Source organism: Mytilus californianus, unplaced genomic scaffold (assembly GCF_021869535.1).
Source record: "Mytilus californianus isolate M0D057914Y unplaced genomic scaffold, xbMytCali1.0.p SCAF_5, whole genome shotgun sequence".
In the NCBI taxonomy this organism is placed as follows: Eukaryota; Metazoa; Mollusca; class Bivalvia; order Mytilida; family Mytilidae; genus Mytilus; species Mytilus californianus.
The window spans coordinates 31,489,082-31,504,100 of NW_026262701.1; the positions used below are offsets into that span (position 1 = coordinate 31,489,082).

At 31.3% G+C, this 15,019-nt stretch overlaps 2 protein-coding genes across 7 annotated transcripts in view; one reads left to right on the plus strand and one right to left on the minus strand.

Moving 5' to 3' along the window:
• LOC127700214 (uncharacterized) overlaps positions 1-15,019 on the minus strand; it is a 131,486-nt gene that overhangs the window by 110,030 nt on the left and 6,437 nt on the right. For all 4 annotated transcript variants that reach the window (XM_052203635.1, XM_052203634.1, XM_052203633.1 and 1 more), the window contains exons 2-6: positions 14,359-14,655; positions 8,077-8,379; positions 5,739-6,020; positions 4,692-4,970; positions 1,008-1,319 (exon numbers count right to left, since the gene is read on the minus strand). In XM_052203635.1, the coding sequence (XP_052059595.1) occupies positions 1,008-1,319; positions 4,692-4,970; positions 5,739-6,020; positions 8,077-8,379; positions 14,359-14,655 (1,473 nt within the window). The remainder of the gene's footprint in view (positions 1-1,007; positions 1,320-4,691; positions 4,971-5,738; positions 6,021-8,076; positions 8,380-14,358; positions 14,656-15,019) is intronic.
• Positions 1-15,019, plus strand: part of LOC127700210 (uncharacterized) — a 289,648-nt gene that overhangs the window by 65,981 nt on the left and 208,648 nt on the right. The gene's annotated exons all lie outside the window — the stretch shown is intronic.

Below are 15,019 nucleotides of genomic sequence, written 5' to 3' on the forward strand. Positions count from 1 at the left end.
TCTAATAACTAGTATAACCTAACTGTATTGTACCTCATTAAAATTTACAAGAATTGTAGTGATATGACGTGTCTTTGAAGAGAGGCGAAAGATACCAAAGAGACATCCAAACTCATAAGTTGAAAATAAACTGACAACGCCATGTCTAAAAAAGAAAAAGACAAACAGACAAACAACAGTACAAAAAATACAACATAGAAAACTAAAGACCGAGCAACACGAAGCCCACCAAAAATAAGTTTATAATACTTGTTGTTAGAATTACAGGAACAGAAAACAAATAATAAAGTTGAGCTTAATGAACAACAAGGGTATAAATAATTTAGAAAAATACGTTAAGGACGAATGAAAGAAGTGCTAAGCGTTAGATTCATTAAACCCTTCATGTAACATTTGATGAAGTTTAAGATTGAAAAAAGGTAAACAACATCTATTTATGAAAATTTTTCGTGTTGTATAACACACCTTTTTGGTGTAACTATAAACCAAAACAACTCTTTATGGTTGGTCTTTTATTTGATCAATCCTGATCCCCGTTATACGTAAAGTAAAAGCTTTAAAAATGCAGTATATATATAAGCAAATGACAGTCTTCCAGAAGCATCATATTTAAACAAACATATTGGTGTATTATTAAAATTACGTCAATGATATTTTAAAAGTGATAGTTTAGCCCTGTTTTTAAAGTTTTCTTGCATACAGTATTGAATAATTAGGAGACAGAATATATAAAATTGTTGATATCTTGAAAAGTAAGAGGATGTGCAGCCCAGACTTTTTATCTTAAATTGACGGAAAGTGCATAGTACGAACATTTAACGACAATTACCAAAACAAATAGTACTTATGATATGCATTTGAATTGTATATGATTAAGCCGTATGTTAGGTTGGTGCATTACTTGGAATCTTGCTGGCTAATGTTCCTCGGCTAATAACAGAACTGAAACAATTCTATTAAATACGTTAAAAGTCTTTACTGATATATCCTCCTGTCGTTATACTTACAATATATCATTAAGTTTACTGTTCTGGTATTTCCATATTTAATTCCATTGAAAGCCTGTATAGTATAGTTTCCTGAATCTTCACATGTCAGAGAAGGGAGTTCTGATAAAAACTCAATACCCCGTTTCGTATAACGTAATGGTGGAAACTTCATCAAAGATGAGCTTAATACTAATTGCGGATCTGGGTTACTTTCAATTCTCAATCTTATCTTGAGATTAACGTCTTCACTGAAACTATAGATTGTAGCGTTACTCCATTCATATGTTTCGTTATTATCACTTAACCAAAGTTCTATAATTTTGGGAGAATCTGAAACGAAACATGCCATTATTTATAACTTGTATCAACTTAATTTTACTTAGTTTGGGTAAATACATAATTTAAAAAAATTATCTGTTTTTTTAAATGAAATAGTAATAAATACCGGAGGGTACTTACAAATAGGTTCTAATCCCCTCATGTTAGAACAGGAGAACAATAATTGACATGACAAGATTTAGCTCCTCTATTTAGGATCCTCTTTGTTTTGGATTTCTTAAATATTTTGCGCTTTCATGTAATTTTTATAAAAAGACAGGTTATTTTGCAGTGTTGTTTTTTTAGTTGCATAAACTCGACCAATTCACTCACAAGCTGAATAGAGCCCGAAGTTTGTGAGTCAAAGCCTGATTTAACCCACCAATTAAAATCGTAAAAATATCCCTTATTTTGTGTTATATCTCGTCTCACTATGTTTAATATGTACCACCTTTGATAAGTATTTAGTATGACGATAAATTTTCACTTCCGTACTCGCACTCTGAACAACAAATTTTTTTTTTTGTAAAATAATTTCCGTACTCCTAAAACCAAAATTATTATATTTAAATTTACCCTGGGTACGTTGTTTTATTTAACGCCATTTTGTCCCAGGTTAGAGTTGGCTTATTGACACTCTTATTCATCTTTTTTTTATTAATACCTGTAACGTCTATGTTATATAGGCACCTACGTTTTAATATTGTATTTATATTGTGTCATAGATCAAACTCATTTGTTTAGTGTATATTTACTTGTTTACGTTTAAACCCGCTGCATTTTTATGCACCTGTAGTAAGTCAGGAGCCTGTTGTTCAGTGGTTGTCGTTTTTTTGTGTGGTTCATAGGTGTTTCTCGATTCTCGTTTTTTTTATATAGATTAGACCGTTGGTTTTCCTGTTTGAATTGTTTTACAATAGTCATTTTGGGGCCCTTTATAGCTTGCTGTTAGGTGTGAGCCAAGACTCCGTGTTGAAGGCCATACTTTGACCTATAATTGTTAACTTTTTATACATTGTGACTTGGATGGAGAGTTGTCTCATTGTCACTCATACCACATCTTCTTATTTATATTATACATGTTTGAACTTTATGGTTACAATGACTCCCACCAATGAGTTAAGACGTATCGTATAACATTTGACGGCTATTAATATTATATTGGATAAGACAGTTTTGGAGCATTTGCGTTGTTATTCATCGTAGACTACCCTAATCTATAATTTCCCAGGTTTAATTCCTAGTTCCCTCTCATATCTTAGTTGCAATGTTTACTTGCATTTTTGAATCATCTCAAAACAGAAATCTTGTTTTTAAAACTTCATTTTCGTATTGCTGAGTTTATAATGATATCTATTACATTTTCTGAAGTCTAAGTAAATGGAAATAAATGTTTGCTAGAAATCTTCGGAAACGATGTAAATATCTATTTTGTACCATCCTATTATCATTCTTTACTCTACTAATCATGTTTATAGAAAGTGTATTTCCAGTCCGCATCCACGAATAAAACAGAAAATCACAAGAGATAAAGTGAGTGTGCTTTGATTATTATTCGTTCTGAGAATTTGTGAAGTAAATTAAACAATAGGACATGTGATTCTATATAATTCGAAACATTTTAAAGAATATTGTTTGCATATTTTGTTTCTATTTAACTTAATTACCAGTCAGTCAAAAGAAATAACATAAGCGGTCATTATTTGACTTAAGTTCTGTAGAGAAAGTGAAACGTTACCTACGTTACTGGTCACGTAATCAATATTGCCATTTTCAATTTGTTTCGCCATATTATTTTTTTTATCACCGTTAACGCATAAGAATAGTCCTTTAATTTACTCCATATACATACTTATGTAGTTTGTTGTGCCCACTGAATGAGACCGCTTCATTGTCAGTATCAAATCCACAAACTACACGTTAAAATTTGTAAAACGTTAATAAGTTTACTGTCTTAGTGTTAGCTAGCGCGACAATGATTTTGCAAGAGATTAAGACGCCTACTTCGATTACATATATTCTGTAGTTTATTGAGTTGAATAAGTATCTGGCAAGTGTTGATATATGATCAAAAGAATCAATGATAATAACAGACGTTGTTTCATATTGAATATGGTTGCCTTTTCGGAATTTTAAGGATTCGTTAAAGGTTTAACGATTAAAGCGTGTCCCTTTTTATCCGAGAAAATTAATTTTTTAATTAATCATAAGTCGTTGTTATTCTTTACAATTCAGGTTCAAGTACAAATATAGTCTTCATATTTTGGACATAGTCTTAAGGATGTACACCTCTGAGGAGCCAAAAATTTCCAGAATTAAACTTTTTTTCTTAACCTGATTTTGGGGTTTATATGACTGTAAAAAAAATAATTGGTGCAGAAAAAAACATATGGTGGTGCACTTCTATTTTTGCTACGGCCCTTTAAAAGTACCCAATTTTGATGATTTTCCCATTTTTTATCAATTTTTACCCATTTTTGTGCTATTATCGTGAAAAAATCACAGTTCCACAATTAAACTTTTTTTCATACTTTCAATAAAAATGCAGTGGACCAATCTGAATAAATTTAACTTAAAGAAAACTATAGATAGGTGTTAATATAAGAAAGTTTTACCATATTTTAATGCTTTTGTGTGTCAAATTTACCATGCTGTCAATTTGGAAACTTGTGATTTTTCTCTATTTTAAGAACAAAATGCATATTATTTCAACTTCTTTGTTATAAATGATTGAAAAAATACATATCTAAGAAATTTGAAAAGAAAAAGGTGATATGGGTTGTACATGTTTCTGGTAAAATCATTTCTTGTACCCCTAACCCATTTTCTCAAAATTTTGGCTAAAAAAACTGACTTGATTGGTAATAAAATTTGAAAAATTTATTACTCAAAAACTACTTATTGTAAATACACAATTTTTTCACTGAGTTAAGTTTGAATATAACATTTTTTAAATTCATTGATATTTTCCTCTTGTATCACATGTTTTGGAAATAATTCCAGAACGAGATTTCAACGAGACTGAAACGTCAGCAGAATACATCCTTAAGACCAGTAAGCTCAAAGATTCAAACTCTAACATTACTGGAACTTATTTTGATATGTAAGGCCATAGTTGTTGATGTATGTATTACATCGGATGGCCAATCAACTTGTAAAATTTTGTAAATTTTTGTCTATTGTATTTTCAAGATAGATAGTGACAGCATGAAGCTTAGGTATAGGTTAAAATATTTAGCTTTAATCACTTACGAAAATATCCCGATACTTTTTCGTAAATTGTCGCCAATGTTGGTTTGGGTTTTTTTTCCTCTTTTTTTTGTGGAGAAGTGGTTTGTTTAAGCACTCTATAATGTACATTTCCACAGACAAATTAATACTTACACTGTACATTAACAACTAGATCTATCCTTCTCGTCATTGTTATATCATAAGGATGAACAACACTGCAACGATAGATCCCAGCCTGATTCTTCTTTATGTCTACTACAGTTAGATACTGATTTGAATGGACGAGTGCAAAATGTCTGATTCTGCTAACTTTCCAATTGAATATACATTTCGGATTGCAATCGGCATTGCAATGTATAGGGCCTAATATAGTTCCTTCTGTAACATTGACAGCCTCGTATTTAGGTTTTAGCACAATTATGTCAGGACCATCTATATTCAGTTTAAAAGCATATTGTAATCTTATGTAAAAACCATAAATTAATGCAGGACAGCTAACACCATGGATATTAAAAGAAAAAAGGCTACCAAACGATCACAAATTATTGACCAAGAAAAATGCATAGCGATCACCAAAATCTGCATTATAAATCGGCTGAAAAGTCAGGTTCTCCAGAAAGGTAAGATTCATGCTCCACTAGTAAACTATTTAGTTAATTTGCGGTATAACTAATTTTAGTACGAAGGGACATATCATAATAACTGATCAAATGTAGTATACATATCGCAGTACAGCAAAACAACAATGTTGATTCATGTTTGCAGTAATTTATATTTCACGATTTTTTAGAAGTATTTGTTGTTATTATTATCTTATTGTTGTTATCATTCCAATTTGTTAGCTATAACAAATAACGAGATTGCGTTTCAGCAGTTGACATTTTTTGCAAAATTAATGCTGGTAGGCAGACACACTTCTGCTTTAAATGTACTATGTTTTTAATGTGTAATATGTAAGAGTTATGCCCCTTTTGTTTAATTTTTGCATATACCACGCATTTATAAATATATACTCATCATAGAAACAAGACTTAGAATTTTGTACGCCAGACGCGTGTTCCGACTATAAAAGACTCATCGGTGACGCCAGTATAAAAAAAGTTAAAATGCAAAATTAAAATGCTTGTAGCATGAAAATGACAGTAATGTCTACCACACTACAGTTGACATTAAATATTGATACAACAATATTATACTTACAATAAGGATCCAAAATAATACTTTCACTCATGTTTGATACTTTTCCAAGATCATCAGTTGCGTGACACGATATAGTTATTCCTTTATCAGACTTTGTAAGTGTGTTTAATATTAGCTTATTGCCGTCGGTATCTCCTCTTGGGTTTCCGAAATACTGATATGACAGATTTGAAGGTATGTATCCAGGCCACCGTTGAACTGTTGAATTACAGGTAAAGGTAATGTTATTGTTTACGAATGGATGCTCATGGTCAATGGTTAAAACTGGATTCATTGGTTCAGCTGAAAAATTTGAAGAAATTAAATAACCGTTAAATCCGTATTTTAATAAAATAATGTTCATGAAATAGTCAAAATGTATTCTGTAACACATTTCCGATTTCTCACACTATCTTAATGCTAATTGTTCCCAAAGTGTATATGAAAAAATGAAAACACCAGTGTTTAACAAATCACAATCATAATAATAGTTACATTTAATAAACAATAGTATAGTCTTACCATTGATATCGAAATTTGGTTTAAAATTTTCCCTAAAATCAAATATATTTCAAAACAGGATAGTGCGATAAGAGACTCACATGAGATTTGTTTATGACCTGCACGGTTCATCGAATAATCCGGAATTTCAGTATCTTATCATGAGATATTTTACTCGTATCGTGTCGAATCCGATACCGATACCAATAGTATATGTCTTCTTCTTCTCTTAGTAAATTCCTCCGTTATCGGAGCACCCGTGTCACACGGTATCAAAAGCCCTTAATTTTGATAATAAAAAGTAAAAACCGTAACTAAATACTATTTACACCTATAAGTGCAAGTGAATTATTTACATAATGCATATATATATATATATATATATATATATATATATATATATAGGATTTCGGTTTAATTCCTGACATATGTCACATGTAGTTTCGGGTTGTAGTAAGAAAACTAGGACGGGTTCAAAAGTAAGATTTTGAAAGCAGAGAAAATTATGCACCTCATAATCAGCATGACTTCATCAGATGACAATATGAATACAAAAAATCCAGGCTAAACATAAGGCGTAGGTACTTTAATAGAGTCACGGACCCGTCGCGGGTGTGTTCTAGTAACTTACTAAGTAGGACAGTTTCTAATTCTGTTGATCTTGTATTCGCTCGTCTCACTTCCTCAGTTTTGATAACGGGCTTGTTTTCTTACAAGAAGTAACTTCCCTTATTAAGGAGATTAAGGGAATGAAATTTATATATTTACCAACTTCATTGTTATATTTTTTTCATAATTTACATTTTATACTTGTATCATATTAGAATTCGTCGATTATATATATGATATTTGGAGAACATAAAATAATTGTAAAATCTATGTTTCATATCACTCCTTTTTAATGTATAAATCAGGTGTTGACATATTTACAATAAATCTTACTGAAACTCATTATTTTCGATGATTTTTTTTACAAAAAGGGACAACATTCTCATCCAATTTTTTTCCACATTATGGAACATTGTACATTTTACAGAATACAGTACTAGTATACCTTCGTTACAGTCCGGCCATTTAAGTCTTTGATCTACTAAAGTATTTTATGTTCTTTTCTTGTATTTGGACCTTTGATAAATTTTGGGTTGTAGTAAAACGAAACAAGCACAGTCGTGTAAGCATCTGTATAGAACAAGAACTCGGTATTCATGAAGGAGAATTTATGATAATACCTATTCGAAAATCAAAAAGTATATCTACCAAATTACATTCTTCTGAGGTTTATAATAAAATAGTCCGATTTTAATCAGTATTCATAGTATTGAATTTTGTCTTTGTATTTGCATTAGCGCTTCAAACGTCTTAAACTTAGTGCAGAATGCAAAAACTTCCACAATAGCCTCAATTATAATTTGGTTATTATTATTGAGATCTGAGCAACAGCTTTACACGTTAAGCTGTTGCACATATCTATTTCGCAAAATATGTGCACAATGGCCATTTTTGGTCATAGATGTCAATTTCGACATGTTTATGACGTCATAGTGACATTGCAAGTGACCTTTGTGCAAGGAAGTGTCCATATTATATTAACCTTGCAATTATCAAAAAAATTAACATAATTTATGAAAGGCATGAATAAGTTTACATTTTGTGTTTTGCGATTTCATAGACCAAATAATGGCTCTTGTCATACCTTCTTTCTTAAAATGTCAACCCTATTCAATAGAATTGTATATTGGTTGGGCTTATCTTGTTCAAAATATATACATAAAAAAAAGATCGGATAACTGGAAAAGTAAACTCATTCTGTGGACAGGTGTTATTTATATCACGGTATAATAAGATACTGATATGATACTTGTTACAACTAAAACACAGCATCCAATCGCATTTCTTTCATAGTCATCAACTGATCCGTATAGCCCAGCATCTGTCTGCTTCACACTAATAACGGTGATATTGATGAAGCGTTCATCCTGTGGCATGTTGTCAAATTTGTATTTCTCCTGATCTTTTTTATTATTCACCAAACGAGAGCCAAAATAAACACCAAATAAAATTCTTCTCGTATGCTTCGTAACATAAAATATATCGTCATAGCTAAAACTGGTCCTCCAAGTTAAAGCAACATTTTCATCAATTTCAGCAGTGAATGTCGTGTCTGTAAATAAGATTTCAATTATGATATCACAAATCAAAGAGTTAACTAGCAATGGATGTACTGTATCTTATTAAATGATTCTTTCTTTAAATATTGAGAAAAAAATTGAAAACAACACGTTTAATAATTTCATGCGTCCGAAGCGCTTTTCTGGATTTACCTTCATCAGGAACGCTCAAGGCCAAACATTTGAAATCCGAGGGATGTATAAGTACCGAAACAGTTGAAGAGCTATGTGACAAAAATACCTAAAACAAATAGCCAAATCCATCTAAGAATGGCCACGATGAGATTTATATTAATAGCGGTACGACGAGTAAATCGCAAAAACTGATATCCTCATCCAAGAAATAATGCTTATTCGCCACTTGTTGACCTTCACCTTAAGCTTGCAGATAGACACTCAAAATATTTTGGTAATACATCATCCGGTCGTAGGCAGCAATAGTATAAATATAACAATATCTTGCAAAGCATTCGATAATTTCAGTCGGACTCCTTTGAATATGACGATGTTTTAGAAAAAAAAGTTTGTGATCTTAACTTTGTTGGTAGACCTTCAAGTATTATTAATGTTTGTCAAAGCATTCAATGGGCCTGAATCCGACAAAACTTTTTACAATCGTATTTTGGGAAACACTAAGTTTGTCCTTGACCATTAAGACAGACCTTCCATAATATATAGTCAGCGACATAACCTTTTGAACTTGACAATAAAAAACAAAATATTGTTGATATGGACTGCAAGGGATCCAGCGATTTAAGTAGGATGAGATATCTTACGGGTATGTACAATGAAAATAAAGTAAATGATTTTGTGCCTGCAGAAGTCACTCCACATCCTAGTATTCGAGATACACAAACTATAAGTTGACTACAACAATACCAAGTATCAATAATAGCCTTAGAAGCATTGAATATTGCAATGCAACACAATTTGCAAAGACTGTCAGACAAATGGAAAGCGCGACAGAAAGATAAACAGAAAAAAAACAGACATAGTTATTCATGTTTAGTTATTTTATCAAAATGAATTAACGTGAAATATCATTTCTCATGTCAAACATAAATTTAAAACAGTGATAGACCTGTTGATCAAAATGTGTTTTTCACCTGTTCCGTTGATTGATAGCGTTTGATTTTGTCAGTTACTTCCCCTTTTTGAATTTGTATTGGAGCTCGGTATTTTTGTTATATTTTTTTCCACAGTGCTCTAAATTGATATGATGACTTATATTAACAATACAAATAATAATCATTATAATGATAATTATAACTAATTTATGAAAATTATTATTATCATTATTAGTGATAGTTTTGTGTTTCATATTGATTGTACATTTTACAATAATATAGTAAATAAATATACTTTAATACTAAACCATATACTTTACTAGACATGTTTAAGCCCTATTCAAACTTTTCGTTTACATTGATAGTATTAATTTTTCAAATGTTCTACGAATTATACAGTAAAAATTCAGAGGTTACAAAAAAACGAAAACTGATGTTAGTTTCCGTCTCCTAAAATTAAACACCTTTACTTAAAATAGCCTAAATACCAGGACAGTGCATGATTCCAATTATTTTCTGTTCATCGCGTAAATTAACATTATTTGAACTTACAGAAAACAAAACCCATATTAGGTCAAACATAGAGTTAATTAAATAGAAAATATTTTTTCGTTTCAACGTATAAGTTTGTTCGTGCATAAGACATAACGTCTGTTTAGAACTCGTTTTGGTGGCTAAGCATATCAATCGGTTTACTATATAGGGAAATGCCTGTACCAAGTCAGAAATATGACAGTTGTTTTCTATTCTTTTGATGTGTTTGAGCTTTTGATTTTGTCGTTTGATAAGGCACTTCCCGTTTTGAATTTTCCTTGGAGTTCGGTAATTTTGTTATTTAACTTTTTGATAGTGAACTATTGTAATCAACACAGACCCATACCATAAAGCGTCTATTTTGTCGAGGTATCATAATTGAGACGTACGGTTAAATACAACAAACACGTTTAACTTCTTTGTACGATCATAAATTATTTCCATTTTTGTCCAAGGTCGTTAATTACTTAATGATGCCATTTATCATTGTCTAGAACGTTGATCGTTTCGCTAACAGCTTTTCTAGTCATATTTGTGTTTACCATAATGTAATACATTTCTTTATTACGGGTGCCACATGTGGAGTAGGATCTGCTCGCCCTTCCGGATCTGAGATCACCCCGATTTTTGGTGGGGTTCGTGTCGCTCAGTCTTTAGTTTTTTACATGTATGTTGTGTTTTGTGTACTGCTGTATGTCTTTTTCTTTTTTGCCATGGCGTTGTCAGTTTATTTTCGACTTATGAGTTTGAATGTCCCCTTGGTATATTTCGCCTCTCTTTTACATTTGATAAAGTTATAGTTTAAGTCACTTCTTAATGCCCTCTTTTTTCTATCAACTGTCCAACGGCAAATCTTAAATATTTTTCTTCCTTGCTCAATTTGTGTCGATTTACCTAAAAGTCATTTACAAAAATACGCTTCTTACTGAGACAAGATAACAATCCATAATCACCGCGTGCCGACATATGTGACGATTTCTTGCCAACAGAAAAAATCTTTACTTGCTTCATTTTTGACAGTATTTATAACGGTGTATGAATTCGTTCCTCATATAACACTTCCGTTCATCAATTATGGTTCCACCATGGAATTTACACAGCAAATGCTTCATAGCACCGGAAATATTAAAACAGTCTTATTGAAGCATATGACCAGGTATAAGGTTTTGTTGTTGTTGTAACTTTACTGTCTGTCAAGCATGAAAAAGTGCTTCCACACAAAATTTCTGTTTTTTATCCTTACAAACGATGAAAAAAGGAAGCATTACGGTTCCGTTGTGTGCATCTGTTACATATCAGATTAAAGCTTTTGGTCAAGGTAGAAAATATATCATGAAATCGGGGTCACATCAACTGAAACGTTGTTTACATGTTTATTATGATGTGTACTTTTTAAATTATAGTATACAGTTATTTGCAGGTCATAAGGACAATAGCAAGTGTATTGTTCCCCGAGATTAAAACATTTTCCCGACGCGAAGCGGAGGGAAATACATTGTAGTTACTGTCGATGTAGCAATAATTGATATTATCCGAATAACTATTAAATAAGTGTTTTATTATACAGACGGAAACTGGTATATATTTCGAGACAACGTAGGGTTATTCTCTTTACACTGCAACTCTTACAACTGTTCCAAATGAAATATTTTTTGATAAACCATCATGTTGTAATTTGAATCGGTCGACGTAAAAACTCCACGAACCTATATTCTTTATTGACGTCATAAATAAAACTCTATGAAATCGCATTGTAAACGTCATTAACAAGGCGATTTACGGTCATTAACCTTATATCACAAATGACTATACGGTCAAAATAATTTGACTACGCAAATATCACAGTTGCATTATAAACAATCATTCGGAGTCAATTCAAACGATACAGAAAATACAGGAAAACGTTTGCTTCCAGTATGTTCCGTAAAAAACAATCAGCAGGTTAATAGTTTTTGTACATGAAAATGTGTGCTTCCAGTAAATAGTTCATATCCAGTAAATAGTTTTTGAAACTATTAGCCGATAAATAGTCGTTTTCAGACAATTTCGTTTAAATTGCAATTTTATTCGTCTATAATTTTATGAAGAAAATACATACTGAGATATAACAAATCAAACTATTGTGTGACTCTTGTGTGACGGTTTACTTAACAAATTAATACAATGCGAGCGGGATATGGTGTCCTATGGGTGCGTATCTTGTTACTTATATTTTTACAGTTATGATAGGCATGTTAATGACGACTTTCTTTCTAATAATTTCATTAATACTGCAAAGTATAAAATACATCTATGTACACACTGGCATAATCTGAGATTTAACAGCAGAATAGTACTATAAATATTATTAAGATAATAAGAGGATCTTTCTGTCCGTATCTTATAAATGTACAAAGTTTAAATAAGCACGTTGGATGAGCTGCATCCACAGAATGCATACCGAAAAGTAAAACAATTTCAGAGATCATAACTCCGAAAAAACAAAACAGTGCAGTATATCCTTAGAAAACTTATCCAAAGTAGTTTGCAGTCATTCTGGTAAATAAAAAGTGCAAACACATAACAAAAACATATAAACATGCAATGTTTATTAGCAGCATTTTAGTGAAAAAACATTGTGTTTGTGCTCATACGTTCACGTTTAATATTCCATGCTTTCAAAAATATTTTAGCATTAATAAAAAAATAGTTATGTTCCAGAATGTAATAAAAATTTGCATATGCAATCAGTTTGAATAACAACTAATGAGGGAATAAACTCATCATAGATACAAGGATTAAAATTGTGTACGCCAGACACGCGTTATATTTACAAAAGACCAATCAGTGACGCTTGAATCAAAAAAGGCCAAAATGAACTCTTTATTAGATTTGAGTTATAAAGAGGTTTTTAAAAATAAATTTTGGGGAATAACAGCTAGTGAACGTGAACTGCTGGATGGACCGTTCCAGCTTTTTTCCATACAATAACTTGAGAATAATAGTAGTTCCATCAATGTTGCTTCGATTTTGATATGTTGTTACTGAGGACAAAATGGAGAATAGGATTGGTTTTGACAATTTTTCCGTATGTCTTTCAGAAGTTATTTTCCTTGGTGGTGTTAACAATGATACTAATAATGGTCTGAAAACGTCTATTGTAGCTTTGATATTGATATAAACATTAAGCAAATACTTTCTTTGGAATAAGAATAATGTTTAAGACCGGATTTTTATAAATACTTTGATATGTTCAACGATGATTGAATAGTGCTTTCCAACGCACACAGAAACAGAAACAAAAATGTTTCATACTTTTTTTAAATATATGGCTACCTTATAGCTAAATAGAAACAAATAATATCAAAATTATAAAAACAAATTGTGAAATATTACAATATTTAACTTATGTAGTTAACTGTTTTTCTAGCATGATTTCTTATTGTTTAACTAGATAAAGTTGTAAAAATATGTATTTAATACGATGCTGCCGATTTATAATTGAAATAGTCAAATTTATATTGGCAAGAGAATGTATAAATCAACAACTGTCAGAACAGTCAGTCGCATCATCTATTATAAGGAAGGAGTGTGATTGCGCTGCTTGGACATGAAAAAAAAACAAAACAAAATGTGGCACAAAAATTGCACCATAAAGACTCGAGTTTAATATGCATGAGCATGTCAAAATGTTTATTTAATCAAGTTGGTGCATGAATGGTGCATTGGTCGAAATAAAGAAAACCCATCCATATGACTGAATTTTTACTCATTTATTTAGTATATGACGTTATTTACATTCATTTTGTTATAGCTAAAAATGATATTGTATCATAGATCTAAGTTCGAATGCTTAAGGGTAAAAAATCTGCTCAATATAATATTTTATAAATTTGCATATCTCGCGGTATTTTAGGCCATTATAGTCAGGATTTTCCTAACTTTTTCGAATTAAGAAAAAAACAGTACATTCTCTCAGAGCACCCAACTATAAACAATCCAGCGTCACAGTGATTGGTAACAATAATCTTTGGCATAAACATCTTGCAAAACACAAATGCAGAGAGTAAAGATAAAAAGGGGAATAACCTTTTTCGTGTACCTGGGCATTCATGAACTATTAAGAAAAAGATTCATCTGATGATCAAATATATGTACAATACGCTAGCTACGTATCAATCAAAATCGAGAATACTTAAATATGCTTCCTTAGTGTATAATCCTGCTTCTCTGTTTAGGCTTCTTTAAATTGTTGGTCTCGGGTCATAATAAAAGGTTTTCTGGAAACACGTGTAATTTATACAGAAAACATTACCATCCGGTTTTTTAAACAAGTGTGTTCGATGGACACCTGTTATTTGTATTTAAAGTCTTAATGACATATGAACTCACTTGTCATCCCAAACTTTTGTGTGGTGAATTCGGATAATTGATGTCGACTTTTACATTGTATACTGACATAATATTCTGAACACATCTTTAAATTTTCGATCTCAAAGCTAGAATGTGGAAATCGTATATCTTTATGTCGATGCTTTCTTTCTGAATCTAAATCTATTTCGCCTTCTTTGGAATTGTTAAGATAGATCCGAGAATAATATACCATTTGGTTAGAAGGTATCATCCATGAGATTTTAGCTGTATTATCGATTATATCTATTCGAATATCTTTTGGTGGATCTAGCCGACCTAAAAGATAATGAAACAGTCCGTTAATTCACGCATTCAATGACAAGCAAATAAGACATTCTATAAATTCGAATAAATTGTTCTAGCTTTGAAAGGTATGTAATATTAGCTTTCAAATTAATATTCATGAGGTAACCCTCATTGATGTTCTTCAATGAACATGATGGACATGTAACAAGAGCTTCCGCTCCAGCCGGTTTCTTGACGCGGTCTTGAACCTGCAATTGCGTTTAAGTTAAGGTTTCACGTTCAATCTATGTGACCAAGAAATAGGGAAAATGTACGGTGACGTTCGTGCATGAATTTTTGTGGTAAATAAAAAAAAAACCTTTACCTTTTTTTGATTTTGAGATAAATTAAACTT